This window comes from Ovis aries, chromosome 5 (genome assembly GCF_016772045.2).
Source record: "Ovis aries strain OAR_USU_Benz2616 breed Rambouillet chromosome 5, ARS-UI_Ramb_v3.0, whole genome shotgun sequence".
Lineage (NCBI taxonomy): Eukaryota > Metazoa > Chordata > Mammalia > Artiodactyla > Bovidae > Ovis > Ovis aries.
In genome coordinates, this window is record NC_056058.1 from 63067127 (window position 1) to 63089635 (window position 22509).

The window sequence follows — 22509 nt, forward strand, 5'->3', positions numbered from 1 at the left end:
TGTTTCCAGCCAAAGCCTGGGGCTCAGTTCCACCCCTTTGGTCTCCCTGTCAGTGGCAAGCACACCCTCCATAAATTGGGGCTGCATTTTATGCCAGCCTTCACACTGCTCTCCCCTCTGACCCAGGAAACAATCACTTATGTGTTCAAAGATGCGTATAAAATGGTAACAACTAATAGCATTATCAAAATAATAGACCTAAAAGAATAACCTTCGCTAACACACATACAGTACTTAGTTGTTTGATTTCCTAAACGCTTTTCCTATAATAATTTATTTAATCAGCACAATCACCCAGGTTATTGTGATTATCCCCAGGTTAGAACTTGTATATTCCCTTCCAGAAACTGAAAAATAATTTGAAACAACCTGAGTGTCTGACAATAAGGGATTTGCCAAATAAACTAAGGAACTTCTCTAAAATAGAATATTATGAAGCTATTATATGTGAGGTTAAAAAAGTTTAATAAGCCACAAGTATGCTCATATATTTGGTAATATAAAAAGCACAGGAAATAAAACTACATATCACTGAATTTGGGGTGAATGTGCATATGAAATAAAAGCATACTGTGGTTAGGTCCTTGGCAGGGAAGGCTTCCTGGAGGAGGCTGGCATGGAGCTGGGGTTTGTTCGGAAAGCTGGTAGGGGGCTGGGGGCTGTGCTCCTGAGGGGAGAGTCCTGATGCGAGAAGCATGAGCTGTTGCCACTCACAATCTCAGGAAACGATGTCTGAGGACAGGCAGGACTTGAGATGCTTAACACTGCCTGAGAGTCTGGAGATCACTGTTCACTTCTGACTGTTACCAGCTGCACAGTGAACATGGCCAAGTACTATCTCTTCTCTGGGCCTCAGTTTCCCCATAGGTACAAAGGTGATAATAACACTTTTCCCTGACTCTCCTATGAACCAGGTTGGAAATGCAAAGCTCAAGTGAGGGCTTAAGCTTGAGAATTCCTAATGAGCCATAGCAAAACTGGACTCTTTCTCCTAACCACTTACTGAGGGCTTACTGTGGACCACAGACCAGGCCAAAGGCTTGCAAGCACATACAGGGCCAGCTCATGGGTGTGTGATCAGCTCAATCACACAAGCCCCACGCTCAGACGGGCCTGTGCTTGGGGGTTTAATGCTCTGTGGCTACTACCATCGTGAAATGCTTAATAATTTTATCTTTGGACTGGACTCTTAGAAGCAATGTCAGATGGCCAATGAAACATGTGCTGGGGTCTTGGAGCCTCCACTAAAACATGCCCCAACTCACCTTGTCTCAGGGCTTCCCTTGTGGCTCAGTTGGTAAAGAATCTGCCTGTAATGTGGGAGACCTCGGTTCAATCTCTGGGTGGGAAGATTCCCTGGAGAAGGGAAAGGCTACCCGCTCCAGTATTCTGGCCTGGAGAATTCCATGGACTGTATAGCCCATGGGATCACAAAGAGTTGGACATGACTGAACGATTTTCACGTATTCACTTGCACTTGGGGCCCCAGGCGCCTGTGAGGATCTAGCTAGCCTGCCAAGTATCCTTGTTCCTGAGAAAGCACAAGATTCAACAGCAAATAAAAACACCATGGCATGCTGAGAGAGGAACCACGGGTCCCTGCATGCTCAGTGTTTCTGACTCTGCGGCCACATGGACTGTATTACAGCCCACCAGGCTCCTTCATCCATGGAATTTTCCAGGCAAGAATAGTGAAGTAAGTCGCCATTTCCTCCTCCATGGGGATCCTCCCAACCCGGGAATCTAAGCCACGTCTCCTGCATTGGCGAGTGGATTCTTTATCGGTGAACTACCCAGGAAGCCCTGAAGAGCCATGGAAGAAGGTAAAAAAGCTCTATTTTTGCTTTTTGAACAGGGAACCCCACATTTCCATTTTGCACTGGAGCCTATAAATTAAATTGCCTGGGAAAATCCAAACATTCCTATAAGGAATGTGCTTGTTTTCTTCCATTTCACAAGCAAGGAAGTTGCTCTTAAGAGTTTATGGTGCCTAAGGTAACATACCTGGAAGTATTAATAGCTTAGACAGAATTTGAACCCAAGTCAATTAGAGTCCAGAGCCTGTGGTCTAAGCACTGCAGGCAGTCAGCCCAGGTGGGGAGCCCCTCCAGAGCAGTAGCCCCTGATGCCCTCTAACCACAATCAAGGCCATCACAATTCATACCAGGGTCAGCGTCTCACCTAGATAGAGAAGGCAGAGACCCCCTAGAGGCGATGAGAGGCTTAGGAAAGCCCTCACACCTTGAAATACTCTTCATCAGCTGAGATAGTCTGACCTGATCTGAGCTGGCTGTATGAGATTCCTCTGCCTCCTGGGGAAGCTGAGTGGAACCCATAAAAACCCACATTTCAGCAGAGCCACCTACAACCGAGCGAACAGACACTCCTCTCAACCCCTCCAGACCTCAGATACCCCACCTTAAAACAGGTGTGAGGCTTCTCTGGTGGCGCAGTAGATAAGAATCTGCCTGCCAATGCAGGAGACAGGGGTTCAGTGCCTGGACGGGGAAGATCCCACGTGCCGTGGAGCAACTGAGCCCATGCACCACAACTACTGAGCCTGTGCTATAGAGCCCAGGGGCCGCAGCAGCTGAGCCCACGTGCTGCAACTACTGAAGCCTGCACCCTACAGCCAGTTCTCTGCAACAAAGGAAGCCACCACAATTAGAAGTCCACCCACGGCAACTAGAGAGTAACCCCCATTAGCCACAACTAGAGTAAAGCCCAGGGATCAACGAAGACCCAGCACAGCCAAAAATAAGTAAAATTTTTTAATGGGTGTGGAAATACTTTTGTGCAAGTTTTATACACAGGGAAGGTGATACAGTCATTGCCATATGACCTTGCCCACATCAGCAAGGACTTGCCAGAAGCTGACTGCTTTTACAGTCCTGATGATTTGTCTAGGTGTGCAGTATTATGTGCACTGGGACTGAAAATGTGAGCCAGGGCATCTTTTGGGGTAGGGAGCAGAGCAGAAGGCAAGAAGGAGACTTTGGAGAAGCTCAGTATTCAGAGGAATATCATTTGGCTTGCAAATGCTTTGTTCGAGATCCCAGACCCGTTCCTGCTAGTCTCTACGTTAACTCTCACTATGGTGGGGTGGGGATCTGAAGTCCACCCAGCAGCCTGAATTCAGGATGAGAGAAATAAGCAGATCTAGCTGATTCAGACTGGTTGGGATGGCCAGAATGAAGCTTGGTCTGGGGTTTACTTCCCCTGCTGCATCTCTCAAGTTTGCAAACCAGAAATGTTGGCATTGGCTCCTTTAATTAGGAAACAGGACCACAGATGGGGACAGTGTGGGGAGCAGATTCTGCACTGGATCTGTGTTCCAAGCGCTTTATCACCTCAGTCCTCATTCTGGAAGTTAGGGCTTACTACCCGTATTCCACAGTGGAAGAGACAGTCTCAGAATGGGAATCATTTACTCAAGAATATCTTTAACATTCTAGGCCTCATGGAGCCAATTCTTCAAGTGCTCTCATATACAGTATCTTAGTGAAGTCCCTCAGTCGTGTCTGACTCTTTGTGACCCCATGGAACGAAATCTAACAGGCTCTTCTGTCTATGGGATTTTCCAGGCAAGAGTATTGGAGTGGGCTGCCATTTCCTTCTCCAGGGGAATCTTCCTGACCCAGCGATCGAACCCAGGTCTTCCGCATTGCAGGCAGACGCTTTACCATCTGAGCCACCAGGGAAGCCCTAACTTCCAGAGTGAGGACAGTATCTTAAGAGATGCACAAAGGTGTTATGAGGTGAACAGAGGCAGATCCTAGTTTTCCCATATTATAGGTGAGGAAGCTGAGACTCAAAAAGAAAAACTAAAGGACTAAGGCAAGAAGTCCCATTTCTCCATTCACTGCCCCCTGGAGGTCCTAGAGCCTAAGGAAGACAGAAACTACTCTGGCTTGCAGAAGATCAGGAAGCTTTGGGGACCTTATAATATCCTCAGATATCTTAGAGTCATAATCATTGGAGCTAACATTTATGGAGGGATTACTGTGGCCAGGCACTGTGCCAAGCACCTGTGTAACACTTTACCCAACTCTGTGGGGCAGATGCCAACCCGATGTTACAGGGCATGAAACAGCAGAGAGGTTCAACAACTTGCCAGGTCACACAGCCTGGGGCTGGGAAGTGAACAGAGGCTCTGTGGCTCCAGGGCTCACCCTTGCTCTAAAACATCTTGCCATTCTGCCTCCTCAGGGAAAGTGATCAGGGTAAGGATTGCAAGCTGAAGTGGATTTTAAGCAGCCGCTGACAGCTGCTGGGCCCACCCACTCTAGGGAGAAGTGTTCTCTCACCCTAATTTCATTTGAGTGACCTCCTTTTTAAGACATGCTAACCCTGAAGTATAGAACCAAAAACCACCCAAAGGTAGTCTCCTTAAGCCCGGAGGAACTTCGAGATGCAGAAGAAAACCCCTCAGCAGTTATTTTGCTTGTTAGCGGTGTTATCTGTCCTCTCCTGTTGGATCTTGGTATTTATCTTGGCCAACAGGGGTCCTATCCTGGTTTCCTTCCTATGGTACATTTCCTTCCTAACAGCACCAGCTGCTTTTCCAGGAGGGGTTAATGTGAAATTGAATAACCAGAATACCAATATTTTATCATCCTATTGCTTGTCGTTCCAGTAATCAAAAGAGACAGGCTATGATATACATTCAACCATCAGGACTCTTTAGAGATCCTAAGTCTACTGGAGAGAGAGGGCTTATTATTCACATTTAATTAGGGTATAACAGGAATTTCTAAGTCAGTCACATCCCTTTGAAGAGTAAAAAATCATTTCATTACCCTCTCTGACCCTCAGCCTGCCCAGACTTATCTTCTTCCCTGTGGGGCAAGATTGGCAGTTCTTATATTATTTCCTTACTGCCCCCTGATAGGTTCAGGTGAGAACTAGCTAATTGGCTCAGCCATGAAGAATCCAGACCCAACAGTCCAATCTCCTCTTTTCAAGGCTGAAAACCAAGCTGCCGTCAGTGCAGTGGCTATAAAGGCAGGCAGAGCTGGTGGTGAGTCTGCTTGCCACCAACTCCCACCACACACCATATAACCTCAGGCTAATGTCTTCACCTCTGCAGGCCATGTCTGTAAGGCTAATGTCTTACAGTTCTGGCTTTGTTGGGCTATTGTGAAAATAAATAGTATAATGTACTTAAAACCTTCAGCACACTAGCCTGACACATAGTAATCACTCAGTTAACATTATCTATTATCATTATCAGGATTAATAAACTGAAAGTGTCTCCGTATAAATCTTGAAAGTTAGAGACTAAACCAGCATTACAATCCCACTCTCCTGGGTAGCTTCTGTTCAAACCTTTGTTTATAAATAACTTTTATTTAATTCATAATGCTTCACCAGTTTGATGCAGAATCTGGCTTTGATAATGCTGGAAACAGAATTCCACAAATATCTTTTCGACTAATAATGGGTGGATTTCAATGAACAGTTCAGTCGCTCGGTTGTGTCTGACTCTGTGACCCCATGGTCTGCAGCATGCCAGGCTTCCCTGTCCATCACCAACTCCCAGAGCTTGCTCAAACTCATGCTCATCAAGTTGGTGATGCCATCCAACCATCTCATCCTCTGTCATCCCTTTCTCCTCCTTCCTTCAATCTTTCCCTGCATCAGGGTCTTTTCTTCGCATCAGGTGACCAAAGTATTGGAGCTTCAGCATCAGTCCTTGCAATGAATATTCAGCACTGATTTCCCTTAGGATTGACAGGTTTGATCTCCTTGCAGTCTAAGGGACTTGCAAGAGTCTTCTCCAGCACCACAGTTCGAAAGCATCAGTTCTTTGGTGCTCAGCTTTCTTCATGGTCCAACCCTCACATCCATACATGACTACTGGAAAAACCATAGCATTGACTAGACAGACCTTTGTTGGTAATGTCTCTGCTTTTTCATATCCTGTCTAGGTTTGTCATAGCTTTTCTTCCAAGGAGTATGTATGTGTCTTTTAATTGCATGGCTGCAGTCACCATCTGCAGTGACAACAATGGATTAAAATCATCCAAAAAAACTTCTCACTTTCCACTTTGGAACCTGCTCCCCAAGGACCTGCTTATGAAGAGGAGCCAGATGGTGCTATACTTAACTACTGTTCTGCTTCTGAGCCCCTGTGACAGGGACAGTCACCTGAGAGGCCCCTAGGCCTTTGTTAAACCTAGGAAGTGGGCAATGTTTCTTGACTCTTTGGCTCTGTTGGCCCGAAGCCCTCCTTCTTTTAAAAAATTGAAAGAGGTATTGATGGAACAAAATAGAAAGCCCAGAGATAAATCCACACACATATGGACACCTTATCTTTGACAAAGGAGGCAAGAATATACAATGGAGTAAAGACAATCTCTTTAACAAGTGGTGCTGGGAAAACTGGTCAACCACTTGCAAAAGAATGAAACTAGAACACTTTCTAACACCGCACACAAAAATAAAGTCAAAATGGATTAAAGATCTAAATGTAAGACCAGAAACTATAAAACTCCTAGAGGAGAATATAGGCAAAACACTCTCCAACATAAATCACAGCAGGATCCTCTATGATCCACCTCCCAGAATACTGGAAATAAAAGCAAAAATAAACAAATAGGATCTAATTAAAATTAAAAGCTTCTGCACAACAAAGGAAAATATAAGCAAGGTGAAAAGACAGCCTTATGAATGGGAGAAAATAATAGCAAATGAAGCAACTGACAAACAACTAATCTCAAAAATATACAAGCAACTTATGCAGCTCAATTCCAGGAAAATAAACGACCCAATCAAAAAATGGGCCAAAGAACTAAATAGACATTTCTCCAAAGAAGACATACGGATGGCTAACAAACACATGAAAAGATGCTCAATATCACTCATTATCAGAGAAATGCAAATCAAAACCACAATGAGGTACCACTTCACACCAGTCAGAATGTCTGCAATCCAAAAATCTGCAAGCAATAAATGCTGGAGAGGGTGTGGAGAAAAGGGAACCCTCTTACACTGTTGGTGGGAATGCAAACTAGTACAGCCACTTTGGAGAACAGTGTGGAGATTCCTTAAAAAATTGCAAATAGAACTACCTTATGACCCAGCAATCCCACTGCTGGGCATACACACTGAGGAAACCAGAATAGAAAGAGACACATGTACCCCAATGTTCATCGCAGCACTGTTTATAATAGCCAGAACATGGAAACAACCTAGATGTCCATCAGCAGATGAATGGATAAGAAAGCTGTGGTACATATATACAATGGAGTATTACTCAGCCGTTAAAAAGAATACATTTGAATCAGTTATGATGAGATGGATGAAACTGGAGCCGATTATACAGAGTGAAGTAAGCCAGAAAGAAAAACACCAACAGAGTATACTAACACATATATATGGAATTTAGAAAGATGGCAATGATGACCCTGTATGCAAGACGGCAAAAAAGACACAGATGCATATAACGGACTTTTGGACTCAGAGGGAGAGGGTGGGATGATTTGGGAGAATGGCATTGTAACATGTATACTATCATGTAAGAATCAAATCGCCAGTCTATGTCCGACTCAGGATACAGCATGCTTGAGGCTGGTGCACGGTGATGACCCAGAGAGATGTTATGGAGAGGGAGGTGGGAGGGGGGTTCATGTTTGGGAACGCATGTACACCCGTGGTGGATTCATGTCAATGTATGGCAAAACCAATACATTATTGTAAAGTAAAATAAAGTAAAAATTAAAATTAAAATTAAATAAATAAAAAATAAAAAATTGGAAGAGGTATTGAGATAACTAGATTCACATTTGATTATAAGAAACGAGAGTCTGTGTATGTTCTACCCAATTCCTCCCAATGGTAACATCTTACAACACTAAAATTTCACAACCAGGATACATACTGATACAATCTATCTGACTCATTCAGATTCCTCAGGTTTCCCGGACTCAGTGTGCGTATGTGCATGGATGTGTGCTTTTAGTCTATACACCTTACTACACAACTAGATTCCCGTGGCCACCATGACAGCCAAGTTAGTCCATCACCACCAGGATGATGTTGTTCTTTTAAAAACACACCTACCTACCTCCTCCCCCATCCGCATTCCTGTTACAGAAATGGAATTATATACCTGAAGCAGTATTGAGGGGACTGGATTTTTTTCACTCAGTATAATTCCCTTGAGATTCATCCAAGATCTTACATGTAGTTTGTTTCTCTTGATTGCTGAGTAGCAACCCATGGTGGGGAAACACCATCGTTTGTTTAATTATTCTTTAGTTTTTCCCACTAAAGAACATCTCCAAACCGAGCTTCCAGTTTGGAGCTATTACAAATAAATCTGTTATGAACATTCATGTACTCCTCTATCCACTTTGATCACTAATTGATACAGATGCTCTTACTTCACTGAGATCTTTGTTCCTGTGGCTGCAAACATGACTTGTCACCACACCATCCTTTCTGTGCCAGCTCCTAGTGGCTTTGGATAATCTGCCCAGATGCTCCCCTACAGATACTTATCACTAGATAGGCACCTTCAAGCCTTTCTCCTAAAAGAAATAAAATAGAACAAACATGAGTTTGGGAGCCAGACAACGTGGGCTCACATGGCAGGAGCTCTGCCATTTACCATGGTGAAATCTCACAAGAGTCACTTGATGCTCAATCTGTTTCATCATCATGATAAAGTAGCTGATAGCTGGAAAGGTTTCTTTATCGACAGCTTTTGGTGGCAGTGTAACGTAATGGCTAAAAACAGGAACTCTGGTACCAAGCTGCCTGGGTTTGAATCCTGACTCTATCACCTGTTGGGTATGAGATCTCAGGCAAGTTATTTAACCTCCTTGTGCCTGTTTTTCCACCTGTAAATACTTCCTATCTCATGAGAATTAAATTAATACACACAAAACAAATGTTCGCAACAGTCCCTGGCACATAGCATTTACTAAGCATTAGTTCCCACTGCTATGTGGCAGACACTATCCTAAGCAATTTATGCAGATTATTTAATCCTATCAATGACTTTATTTATTAGTGCTATTATGAGATCAATTTTACAGACGACAAAGCTGCAACTGTAAGGGACTAAGTCACTGGCTCACGATCACACGGTTGGAAAATGAGGGAACTGAGAATCCATTTTGAGCCTGTCTTTGTTTCTCACTTCTATGCCACCCTAAAGGCCCATGAACTGGGAATGGCAGTGTCCTGCCTCCAGCAGCTATGAGAATTTACAAAGAAGTGTCCTTCATGGCACCTGGGAGTCAACGGGCTCCATACGTGTTAGTGTCCCCTTGTAAATACTGGTGGCTGATGAACAATACATCATTCTGTAGTTCTATATACAGCAGAAACAGGCCTCTGAAGACACAAACCACCAAAACAGAAATTTGCGGGTTTTGAGGATGCATCTTCAAACATTTACAATGTGACCTGCCCAACAATCACAACCAGATTTGGGGTGAGTCCATCCAACTCAGCCTCAACTCCTTACAACAGAGCAGCTGCCTCACTTCCTTCTCAGAAGGTTTTACAGCTACCATGCAGAGATCACTCAGACAGTGGCAGCCATGGAGTTCCTACAGGACAGAAGCTACACATTCTGCAGTCTGCTCCCTGTAGCCCTTATCCCAGTAAACATGTACAGAACCCCAGGGAGGCTCTGGTGTAATGGAGCAACAAGGCCAGCATCCAAAGACCCAGGTTCAAGTCTCCACTGAGCCTTCTATCAAGCCATGTGACTTTGGGGGTCACTTCCTTCTATGAGGCCTCAATGTCCCCAGCTGTGAAATGAGCATTTTCCACCTCATTGTTGTTGTTCAGTAGCTCAGTCCTGTCCAACTCTTTGTAACACCATGGAATGCCAGGCTTCCCTGTCCTTCATCATGCCTGGACTTTGCTCGAACTCATGTCCCTTGAGCCAATGATGCCATTCAACCATCGCTTCCTCTGCCACCCTCTTCTCCTCCTGCCCTCAGTCTTTCCCAGTATCAAGGTCTTTTCCAATAGGCCAGCTCTTCGTATCAGGTGGCCGAAGTATTGGAGATTCAGCTTCAGCATCAGTACTTCCAATGAGTATTCATGACTGATTTCCTTTAGGATTGACTGGTTTCATCTCCTCGTTGTTCAAGGGACTCTCACCTTCTCCAGCACCACAGTTCAAAAGCATCTATTCTTTGGCACTCACTCTTCTTTGTGGTCCAACTCTCACATTCATACGTGACTACTGAAAAATACCATAGCTTTGACCATGTGGACCTTTGTCAGCAAAGTAATGTCTCTGCTTTTAAATATGCAATCTAGGTGTCCATTGCTTTTCTTCCAAGGAGCAAGCATCTTTTAATTTCATGGCTGCAGTCACCAGCCACAGTGATTTTGGAGCCCAGGAAAATAAAGTCTGTCACTGTTTCCACATCTATTTGCCATGAAGTGATGCAACCAGATGACGGGATCTTAATTTCCTGAATGTTGAGTTTTAAGCCAGCCACACTCTTCTTTCACCTTCATCAAGAGGCTCTTTAGTTTCTCTGCTTTCTGCCATTAGGGTGGTATCACCTGCATATCTGAGGTTATTGGTATTTCTCCCAGCAATCTTGATTCCAACTTGTGCTTCATCCAGCCCATCATTTCACATGATGTACTCTGCATATAAATTAAATAAACAGGGACAATATACAGCCTTGACATAGTCCTTCCCCAATTTTGAACCAGTCTGTTGTTCCATGTCTGCTTCTAACTGTTGCTTTTTGACCTGCATACAGATTTCTCAGGAGGCAGATAAGGTGGTGTTGTATTCCCATCTGTAAGAATTTTCCAGTTTGTTGTGATCCAGAGTGAAAGGTTTTAGCATAATCAATGAAGCAGATGTTTTTCTGGAATTCCCTCGTTTTTTCTATGATCCAACAAACATTGGCAATTTGATCTCTCATTCCTCTGCCTTTTCTAAATCCAGCTTGTACATCTGGAATTTCTCAGTTCACATACTACTGAAGCCTAGCTTGAAGGATTTTGAGCATAACCTTGCTACCATATGAACTGAGTGCAATTGATCGGTAGTTTGAACGTTCCTTGGGGTTGGAATGAAAACTGACCTTTTCCAGTTCTGTGGCCACTGCTGTTTTCCAAATTTGCTGGCATATTGAGTGCAGCACTTTCACAGCATCTTTTAGAATTTGAAATAGCTCAGCTTGAATTCCACCACCTCCACTAGCTTTGTCTGTAGTCATGCTTCCTAAGGCCCACTTGACTTCACACTCCAGGATGTCTGGCTCTAGGTGAGTGATCACACCATCATGGTTGTCTGGATTAAGACCTTTTTTGTACAGTTCTTCTGTGTATTCTTGCCACCTCTTCTTAAATCTTCTGCTTCTGTTAAGTCCATACCATTTCTACTGGTTAGGATTTGGTGCTCTTACTGCTGTGGCCCAGGTTCAATTCCTGGTCAGGGAAGCCTTTCTTCTTGAGTTCCAAAGAATAGCAAGGAGAGATGAGAAAGGCTTAAGTGAACAATGCAAAGAAATAGAGGGAAACAACAGAATGGGAAAGACTAGAAATCTCTCTAAGAAAATTAGATACCAAGGGAACATTTAACACAAAGATGGACACAATTAAGGACAGAAATGGTATGGACCTAACAGAAGCAGAAGTTTCCACCTTACATGTTTGATATTCTAGCTCCATATTCTCTAGTAGCAGGGAAGCACTAAGCATCCTTTTCTTTTTCCTTCCCTTGCTCCTTTTTCTTCATTCTTTCTTACAGTCAGACAATATTTCCTACCGTGTGCCAGACCCAATACCAAGAGCTGGGAACACAATGGTGAGCAAAACACACACAGAAAAACAGGTACTTAAGTGTTTGTTGATTTACTGAATGCTCTAAATGCCTTTATTGTTGTTATTCAGTCACTCAGTCATGGCCAACTCTTTCAACTCTGTGGACTGTCGCCCACCAGGCTCCTCCATCCATGGGATCTTCCCAGGCAAGAATACTAGAGTGGGCTGCTATTTCCTTCACCAGGGGATCTTCCCGACCCAGGGATCGAACCTGCATCTCCTGCATTGGCAGGCAATTCTTTACCACTGATTCTTACCACCTGGGAAGCCCCTCTAAATGCCTAAGAATACTCAATTCTTACTTTGAAACTTTTGCTTCAACATACATGCTAACCATGCAGTTTTCATTATGCTCAGTAATGCAACTGGAAGCAACAAAGGAAGAGCAGGCTGTACTAAAGAGAAGTTCTTCAGTTATGACATAAACAGCCACAATTATGATGTAAACAACTCAGGCTTAAACAAGTTTGGCTGAAATTGGCTGAATTGTCTGGTAGAAACTTTGTGACAGATTACTCCAACTTTAAAAATGTGCTTTAAAAAATTAAGGATACTGGTACGTGTATCAGCAGATTTGGGAAAATGACTTCCCTTTAGAACTAGCTTAAGAGCATAGCACTGGCCAGTGTGTACACTGGAGATAAATGTGGGACTGACATTAGTTTATGAACATTTCTATTTCCTTTACATCAAATTAATGAAGTCTCTTAATCACAGCCTTTAAAAAATCCAATAGTAGGAAGAGGAACATTTACTCTAATAATATACATTTAATCTATCAAGGTGCTAAATGAATTGGGAAGAGGTGGGTGGCATATACTAAGACACAGCTAAATCTTTGATACCAGAAAATTTAAAGAAGTAGCACCAAAAAGGGAGAAGGCAATGGCACCCACTCCAGCACTCTTGCCTGGAATATCCCATGGATGGAGAAGCCTGGTAGGCTGCAGTCCATGGGGTCGCTAAGAGTCGGACACGACTGAGCAGCTTCACTTTGACTTTTCACTTTCATGCATTGGAGAAGGAAATGGCACCCCACTCCAGTGATCTTGCCTGGAAAATCCCATGGACGGAGAAGCCTGGTAGGCTGCAGCCCATGGGGTCGCTAAGAGTCGGACACGACTGAGCAGCTTCACTTTCACTTTTCACTTTCATGCATTGGAGAAGGAAATGGCACCCCACTCCAGTGTTCTTGCCTGGAAAATCCCATGAACGGAGAAGCCTGGTAGGCTGCAGTCCGTGGGGTCGCTAAGAGTCGGACACAACTGAGCAGCTTCACTTTCACTTTTCACTTTCATGCATTGGAGAAGGAAATGGCAACCCACTCCAGCGTTCTTGCCCGGAGAATCCCAGGGACAGGGGAGCCTGGTGGGCTGCCGTCTATGGGGTCACACAGAGTCGGACACTACTGATGCAACTTAGCAGCAGCAGCACCAAAAAGAGTAGGGATCATCAAGAAACTACATCATGTACTCACTCCAAATGGGATAATGAAGCATGCATCATCTAAAACCATCACCATAATCCAACAGGTTCCAATATGCCCCCTCAACCTACCTACTTCACCTATCAAAGAAGGTTTATGTTCGTATTTCCTCAACTCTACTACATTAAGGAACTTTCATTCTTTTTCATTATATTCTAAGTGAAGGGTAGGCAACTGTTATGCAGAATCAACTAGCCCTTTCATCACTTCACTGGTGGTCTCCATAATCCACTGAAACACATGTGGGTGGGCGAGTGAAGCTGATGAGAAGGATGAGAGAAGAAGAGGAGGCAGTAAGTCACATTGGCTTTTGGTAAGGTCTAATCTCAAATAGGTGAAATTGGGGGCTGCAATCTGGACAGATGCATAAACAGTCACTGTTCTATCCCCCATTCTATACCCCTTTCTTAAAGAAAAACCTTAGATATGTTTCCAGATCAAAGAGTAAAAGCTGAAAATTGCCCTTATATGAGAGTCCAAACAGGCATGACCAGTTTCCAAACCTTGCTCAAAAGAATACCATGTTCAGTTCAGACAGAGAAACTGAGCTTGAGGCACAAATTAGGGCTGGGAACACCAGCTTTATTTACCATAACACAATTGCTTTTCTGAAATTATAGAATTGCTCACTTTGGGAACAGTGAAATGTGTTTACCAAAAAAAATACTCAAAAACTTTTCTCATCATGTTAGAACACATTATAAGCAGAGGTAACATTTTAGTGATGTCGGTGAACCTTTTGATTCCAAATCTGCCTTGCTTAACAAACTGCCCCCTACCCCAAATAAGGTGACACATAGAAATAGTCTTGATATCAACCTATGTTATAGCTTCACTTTGCTATTTCTTTGGTCTGGGAAAATACTGGGGCTTACATTTGGAAAACTAAATAAAAGGATAAACTGACAGAATTATTACATTTTATTTAAAGGTTTAGAAGATATGGGGCAGAGCTCATAAAAGTTACCTGAATCATTAAAAACCACCAAGTTGGAGAACTTTTTTTTTTTTAAAGAGTGGATAAGAAAATAGCTGTTAGGACTTATAAATCTTTTAAATTGCTGAAGAAAGCAAAAGGCGGCTTAGAATCTGAAGGATAAAAGTTATATTTATAAACATGCTAAAGAATACATTAAAAGAAACAAAAAAAGAATGAAGAAAAATATACTGCATCTTAATCCTATTATACATGAACATGATTTTCATGGGAGTCTACAATCCACTTCAACAATATTCAAGTAACAAAACCTCCATCGCTGAAAGAGCTTCAACCCTCCTTTGGAGCTGCTATTACAGAATTCATCCTGCATATAGGGTATGCATGAAAAACATCCTAGAAAACTCAAAATATCTACAAACATGAAACTGTTTCTCCAAATTGCATTTCTTTGTCTTGAATCCAGTAGAGTGGGAGTCAACAACCATAAGCTTACCATCGTGGGATAGGAGAGCAACTTGAAGTCAAAGGACACTTTGCTATAGTTAATTAACATGGCTACAGGTAGGTATAGTCTATAACCTTCTCCTCAATGCCACATATCTACTGAGAATTAAAGAGTAGACGAAATTTTCTAACCAATTCCAAAAATCCATGTAATAAAGGGCAATCACTACAGAGTTTATACATACTCAGTTTTCTTAAAAGCCATAGATTTTATTATAGAAAGGAGAAAGAAAATGCATTAACAGATTAAGCACATGAATTCCAAAATGCTGAATTCCTTTTCCTCTTTTTTTAAAAATTTCTTTTCCTCTTTCTTAACAACCAATTATATCCTATAAAATTACATCCACGACAAAAATATTAGTGTTTTACACATTGTCAAAGAAAGATCAGTATCTTTGCCCAAGTATTCCATTAACTTTGACCTAGAGCTATTATTTTTGAACAGTCTATAAAAGTTTATTTTCAAATAATTTATTAATTATAATAACTGGAAAGAGCAGTGTGAGGACCTGAATACTTCAGTCAAGCAGTGAAGACAACAAACTTCCTTCAAATCTGCTCTCCTGCCGGCATTTTTATATACTAAAATAACCTTTCTACCTCACTTCTGCAGGGCTACCCAGAAGTGAGTGGCATTTCTCCGCCATCATAAGTCTCAGGTAGAATCTCCTCTGTTCCTCAATGTTTGGACAAAGGCCTCTGGACATGAAGCTCATGCCTCTGGTAATTCAGTCTTGTTCTCAATAAAAGAGATCTCCAATACAGGTAAAAGTAGCTGAAAGGCATCCTGAATGTAGGAAGCACTGTTTGATGCCTACAGGGATAAGAAATGAAAAATAAGAAAATGAAAACACTGCAGTCTCTTAAAAGAGAAAATATAAGACAACAAAAACCAAACTAATTTTTATAATCTAACTGAATCTGTAGCCTGGCAAATAAGAATATGACTTAATCATTTCACTGAAGTAAGAATAACCCAGCTCTTGAGATGATATGAATATGATAGCACAAAAAAAGAATGTCACCATTTTTGTCCAACTGGTCCATCAAAAATAATAGCCATTCTTTGGCATCTTGCTCAAATTCAGCATTCAAAGTTTATGATTCCTTGAATGAGTGGGGAGATCCTGTCACAAGCATTTCAGTCAATTACTCAGAGGATTTCAGAAGGCTATGAATTCTAAATCAACAGAATTTGTAGTCCGTTATGACTGCTCCTCTTAAATGGACTCAGCACAGTTATGAACATGAGACAGGTGCTCACAGGTACAAACAAAGAATACTACTTTTAAAGATGATAAAGTATAGATTTGCTTCTGTCTAGTACAAGAGATTTATTTATGAAAAGCTAGGATTCATTACGCCCAGAGTTTACCAGACTTCAGTAATCTCTGACAAGTTTTGACTTTCCAGAAGAAGAACAGAGTTCATTACATTAAAAAAAAAAAAAAAAACTGTATAATTTCAAGGACAAGAGTGTTCAAATCTATTAGCAACAACAACCAACTCAAAAATAGCAGAAGGGTACCCATATCAAGTGAGTTTACCTTTTTTTGATTTATAAGTAGCATAAGTTTAAATGGTTATTTAAACTTCAGTGTGACATTTGATGCCAAATTTTCAAGCCAAAAGAGACCTCACAGCACATCTAGTTAAATCTCTTATTCTGTATATAAACATAACAAGATTGCCAATAAGGTAAATGCCTGGTCCAGGATCATACTGCAAATCAGGGGAGATCCAGAACACGACTGGGCTCCTGGTTTGCAAGCTCCTTTCATCTATACCACTCTGTCATCTATTAAATCATAAACATATTTAATTGCTTAAGTGATCAGCATGATTTCCTTTACTATGAAAGGAGAACGATTCAGTTAAGGAATGAAAGGCATTCCTTGATTGGTAATAATAATTGGTAATAAAAGAATCTAAAACTAAAGAAGTAACAGTCTGGTGGCAAAAATATTTAATTCATATTTAAAACCTAAAGGATTATTATATATATTTTTCCCCTTAGACTTAGATAATATGTTTTAAATAGGTAACCAAACATATAAATTTTTGCACAATTAATTTACAAGACAGAGTTCTTAAAACACGGAATCCAGAAAGCATCCCACATGGAGGGACTATAATCCATCCATGGATTTAAACCACCCACCTCCTTAAACCTAACGAACTGAAGAGGGTTATGTAAACAAACGTACCCTTTTGACAAAATAAAGAAAATTTCTAGGCAAGAAAAAAGACAAAATGTTTTATTTTTGTTTTGTAACTATCCTTTGCATAAACCTTAGCCCTTCAAGTAGCAGTACTAGCCTATTTATAATTTTCAGCCCTTCACGTTTACCAGTTGGTCTCCAGAAGATGTTTCGTTACTGAGAATTGTCCACTAATTACCAAGGGGTAGTAATAAGTAATGACAGCCTACTGCTTCTTCCTCTGCACTTTACCTGGCATCTTCATCTTCATGCTTTGTAATTAAAGGACAGGAAATATGCATCAAATATACATCATTTTGGTCATATCTGCATCAACACAGCTAAAGTAGTTTAAAAAAGCCAAAAAATAAAAACTTAGAAGTGAAGTGAAAGTCGCTCAGTCATGTCCAACTTTTTGCAACCCCATGGACTATACAGTCCATGGAATTCTCCAGGCCAGAATACTGGAGTGGGTAGCCTTTCCCTTCTCCATGGGATCTTCTCAACCCAGGGACTGAACCCAGGTCTCCCACATTGCAGGTGGATTCTTTACCAGCCGAGCCATAAGGGAAGCACCCCCTCCCCACCAAAAAAAAAAAAAAACACTTTAGAGTTATTAATACACAATGCCCTAGAAGTTAGAGACTTAAAAAATAATAATAATAATTAGTACTACTAACCTCTAGAAATACTGCAGTGATTAATGGATTAAGGACATCAGCCTTTTCCTTAACCTAAAACAAAGGATAATATGTTAAGGGAGCACAGCATATTTAAAAAAGAAAAAATAGGTAAAGTATGACCCCACTTTGAAACACACCCATACACACCCATACATAAATATAAGCATAGAAAAAGTCTGAATCAGATCAGGAAGGACTTTAAATTTCCTTCTATCCTTCTGTGATATCCAAGTTGAGCGTGTACTCCTTTGTAGTTTTTACTGACTTTAAAAAGTATCTTCATTTCAGAAAGGGATAGAAATGGTCTATTTGACCATGAAAATTAGAAAAAATTTTTAAACAAAATATGCAGATATAAAACATGTGCTCAAAAGACTCAATTGAATTTTTAAGATACACCATTTAGAAAACATGAAAACAAATAACGCAAATTTAATACTTGCATGTATTAGCTAGCACCTCAGAACCAACTTGCTGGGATATCTTTATGAAATACATGGAAAAATTTAGCCTCAGAAGATTAACTTTAGGAAATCCAGAAATTCTTTTAAAGAAAATACTAAGAGGAAAAAAGAAGCTATATCACAGAATTGTCCCCTACAGGAAAAATCTAAACTCAAAGTGAGAAAAATCACTTTGGCCCATGCTCTTAACTAAAATAAACATAAGGGCCCAGAATAACTTTGCTGCCATACTGATACTTACCACAAGCCGATTTTTTTTTAATTGAGGTATAAGTGACATATAACAGTCTATAAACTGCAGGTATTTTTACAGATGTACAACATAATGATTGTTATCTGCTTACACGGCAAAATGAAGACAGTAAGACCAGTCAACATCAATCACTATACATAATTTTTTTCTTGTGATGAGAACTTTTAAAATCTACTCTCTTAACAACTTTCAAATATGTAATATGGTACTATTAACTACAGACATCATGCTGTACATTACATCCTCAATGCTGTATATTATTTATTTTATAACTGAAAGTCTGTGCCTTTTGACTCACTTTACCCATGTGGCCCAGCCCCACCACTTGCCTCTGGCAACCAGCTATCTGTTCTCTGTATGGATGAGCTTGGTTTACTACAAAGTGATTTCTGTTTGTCCATTTAAAACATCCTTGATTTTATCCCAATTCATGATTCTTCTTCTAAGTCACTTCAGTCATTGCGACCCCATAGATGGCAGCCCACTAGGCTCCTCTGTCCCTGGGATTCTCCAGGCAAGAATACGGGAGTGGGTCGCCATTTCCTTCTCCAATGCATGAAAGTGAAAAGTGAAAGTGAAGTTGCTCAGTCATGCCCAACTCTTAGTGACCCCATGGACTGCAGCCTACCAGGCTCCTCCGTCCATGGGATTTTCCAGGCAAGAGTACTGGAGTGAGTTGCCGTTGCCTTCTCCGAATTCATGATTACTGATGTGTGAATCATCTTCCTTAGTTCACACACCTTAAGTAAATTTTTACAATTCCTTAAACCAGAACAAAACAAACAAACAAAAATCTTTGGCTTAAACTACAACTCTTCTACTGGTTGGCAACTGCAAAATATTAGAGTTATCATAGTCAAAGTAAGGCGCTACCCTAAAGACTAGAGTCAAACTTCCGAATTCTTATCTTATCAAAGTCTACATTCTCATCACAGGTCTCAGGAGAGCAGCACAAAATATACTGAAGACTGTACATAAAAGAACAAAAATGAGTTGCAAAATTGTTCGATGTAGATAAACTTGATCCTAAAATTCAGATGTAATTGCACAGGGCCCAAGACAGACAAAAAAAGTCTTGAAAAAAAATAACAAAGTTGGAAAACTTACACTGCTTGGTGTCAAAACCTACTACAAAGCTATAGTAATCTATGGCACTGGCATAAAGATACACACAGATCAACGAAACAGAAATGAGTCCAGAAAGAAATCTACATGTCTACAGTCAGTTGATATTAGACAGAAAGGGGCTAAGAAAATTCAAAAGAAGAGAATTTTTCAACAAACGGTGCTGGGAATACTGGATATACACACGTAAAAAAAAATAAAGTTGGGCCCCTACCTCACATCCTACACAAAAAAATGGATAACAGACATAAACATAAGAGCTGCAACATAGAAGTCTTAGGAAAAAAACATGAATAAATCCTCACGATCTTGGGTAAGGCAATGATTCTTTAGATACGATACCAAAAGAACAAGTGATATAAGAGAATATTGACAATTTGGATTCTATCACTATTCACTATCAAGAAAGTGAAAGGATAGCCCATGGACTGGCAGAAAACATGTGCATATCATATACTTGTAAGGATCCTGTATCTAGAAAAACTAAAGAACTTCTATAACTCAATGTTGTTGTTCAGTTGCTCAGTTATGTCTGACTCTTTACAACCCCATGAACTGTAGCCCACCAGGCTCCTCTGTCTGTGGGATTCTCCATGCAAGAATACTGCAGTGGGTTGCCATTCCTTTCTCCAGGGGATCTTCCCAACCCAGGAATCAAACCCAGGTCTCCTACACTGCAGGCAGATTCTTCACTCTCTGAGCTACAGGGAGGCCCCCTACAACTCAATAATAAATTTAAAATAATAAAAGACAAATAATTAAAATCAGAATAAATAAGAAATAATAAACATCCCAATTTAGAAACTAACAATAAAAAGATAAGAGGCAAAGGACTCGAAATGACATTTCTTTAACGAAGACATACAAATTGCTAACAAGCACATGAAAAGATGCTCAACATAATTAGCCAACAGGGGTATGCAAAAAAAAAAAAAAAAACATAAAAATGAGATAATACTTCATACCTACTAGCTCAGGTAAAATTTTTAAAAACAAAACAGACAATAGCAGGTGTCAATAAGAATGTGGAGAAACTGGAACCCTCATACATTGCTGGCAAGGGTGTAAAATGGTACAACTACTTTGGAAAACAGTCTGACAGTTCCTTAATGGTCTGTATTACCCATATGACCCAGAAAGTCTACACCTAACTATCCACCCAAGAGAAATAAAAACATATATGCATGTTTATGGTAACAACATTCATTATAATCAAAAAGCATAGACAACCCGAATGTCTATCAACTGATGAACAGATAAATAAGGTATATCCATAAAACAGAGTACTATTTAGTAATAAAAAGGAAATACTGATACAATGTGGACAAACCTCAAAAACATTACGCTAAGTGAAAGCAGGGCTTCCCAGGTGATTCAGTGGTAAAGAATCTGCCTGTCAGGCAGTAGATGCAGGTTTGATCAGGAAGATCCCCTGGAAAAGGAAATGGCAACCCACGCCAGTATTCTTGCCTGAGAAATTCCATGGACAGAGGAGCCTGGTGGGCTATAGTCCATGAGGTCGCAAAGTCAGATACGACTTGGCAACTAAACCACCACAAACAAGTGAAAGAAACCAGACACAAAATACCACAATACTGAATGATCCCATTTATAGTAAATGTCCAGAATAGGCCAATCTATAGACAGAAAATATATTAGTGCTGCTTAAGGTTAGAAGTATACAGAGGGGAAGGGAATATAAGTGACTGCTAATGGTGTGAGGTTTTCTGAGAGGTGATGAAAAAGATTTAAAATTAGATTATCGTGATGGCTACACAGCTCTGTAAATATATTAAAAATCACTAAAATGTATACTTAAATAGGCAAATTTTTAAGATATGTAAACTATATCTTAATAAAGCTATTCTAAAAATAAAACAAAACAGACATTAGCCCAATGAAAGTCATGAATTCTTACCCCAGCAGTTGTTAGGCAGGTGGTGAACTCTTTAGACAGACAGGACAATTCTTTACACAACAAAACTGTCAGCCTAGAAAAGAAGGGAAAAGAGGAGGGTTCTTTTCTGTTTTATTATTTTCTCTTTTTTTTTTTTAATAAAGCTGCTATCAGGAACACACACACACACACACACACACACACACACACACACCCGATACTAAATGTGAAAGAAGGCAGCTTTTAAAGCAAGTAAAATATTTTTCTACAAAATTCTCTGGAAAAAACTATGCTTTCAAATTAAATCAAAGGAAATAACTAAGATACATTTTAAGGATACTAGCTAGTACCTGAAAGATCCTACTTTTCATTTAGAAAAATAGTTAAATATTTATTCATTTATTCAACACATACTGAAAGGCTTCTATGTGCCAGGTACTTCTGAGCACTGGGGATATATTAGTATACTAACTTACTTGCTGATTAAGAGGGAGGCTATAAATATAGAAAGAGATGGGTATTTGTATATGTTTATAATTATGTATGTATACATTTAAACACACATAAACATATAGATATATTTATATATACATAATATGCACTAAATGGTGATATGAGCTAAGAAAATAAAGAATTCAAAAATATATCAGGAAAATGCAAATCAAAACCATAAAAGACAGTAACATTACACTGAGTGAAATAAGTCAGATACAGAAAGACAAATATGGTATCACTTATATGGGGAATCTTAAAAAAAGGGGGTACAAATGAACTTATTTACAAAACAGAAGTAGAGTCATGGATGTAGGAAACAAACTTATGGATACCAGGGTGGGGAGGGATAAACTGGAAGATTGGGACTGATGTATACACACCACTATATATAAAATACATAACTAGTAATAACCTGCTATATATAGCACAAGGAACTCAGTACTCTAACGGCCTACGTGGGAAAAGAATCTTTAAAAAAAAGTGGACATATGTACAACTGATTTAGTTTGCTGTATACCTGAAACTAGTACAACACTGAACATCAACTATACTCCAATGAAATTTTTTAATTTTTAAAAATTTAAAATTTTTTTAGAAAACTACAATGAGATATCACCTCATACCTGTCAGAATGGCTATCA

The 22509-nt window shown here is 40.3% G+C and overlaps 1 protein-coding gene across 7 annotated transcripts in view; it reads right to left on the reverse strand.

Annotated features, from left to right (window-relative positions):
• Nucleotides 1-13864: 13864 nt before the first annotated feature.
• FAM114A2 (family with sequence similarity 114 member A2) overlaps nucleotides 13865-22509 on the reverse strand; it is a 37013-nt gene continuing 28368 nt past the window's right edge. For 5 of the 7 annotated variants that reach the window (XM_012178837.4, XM_042250660.1, XM_004009003.5 and 2 more), the window contains 3 exons: nucleotides 21395-21467; nucleotides 17632-17685; nucleotides 13865-15564 (listed from right to left, as the gene is read on the reverse strand). In XM_012178837.4, coding sequence (XP_012034227.1) covers nucleotides 15463-15564; nucleotides 17632-17685; nucleotides 21395-21467 — 229 coding nt within the window. In that variant the 3' untranslated portion in view covers nucleotides 13865-15462. Of the gene's footprint in view, nucleotides 17293-17631; nucleotides 17686-21394; nucleotides 21468-22509 lie in introns of all 7 variants that reach the window. The other 2 variants (XR_009600709.1, XM_042250661.2) reach the window with 2 other exon arrangements.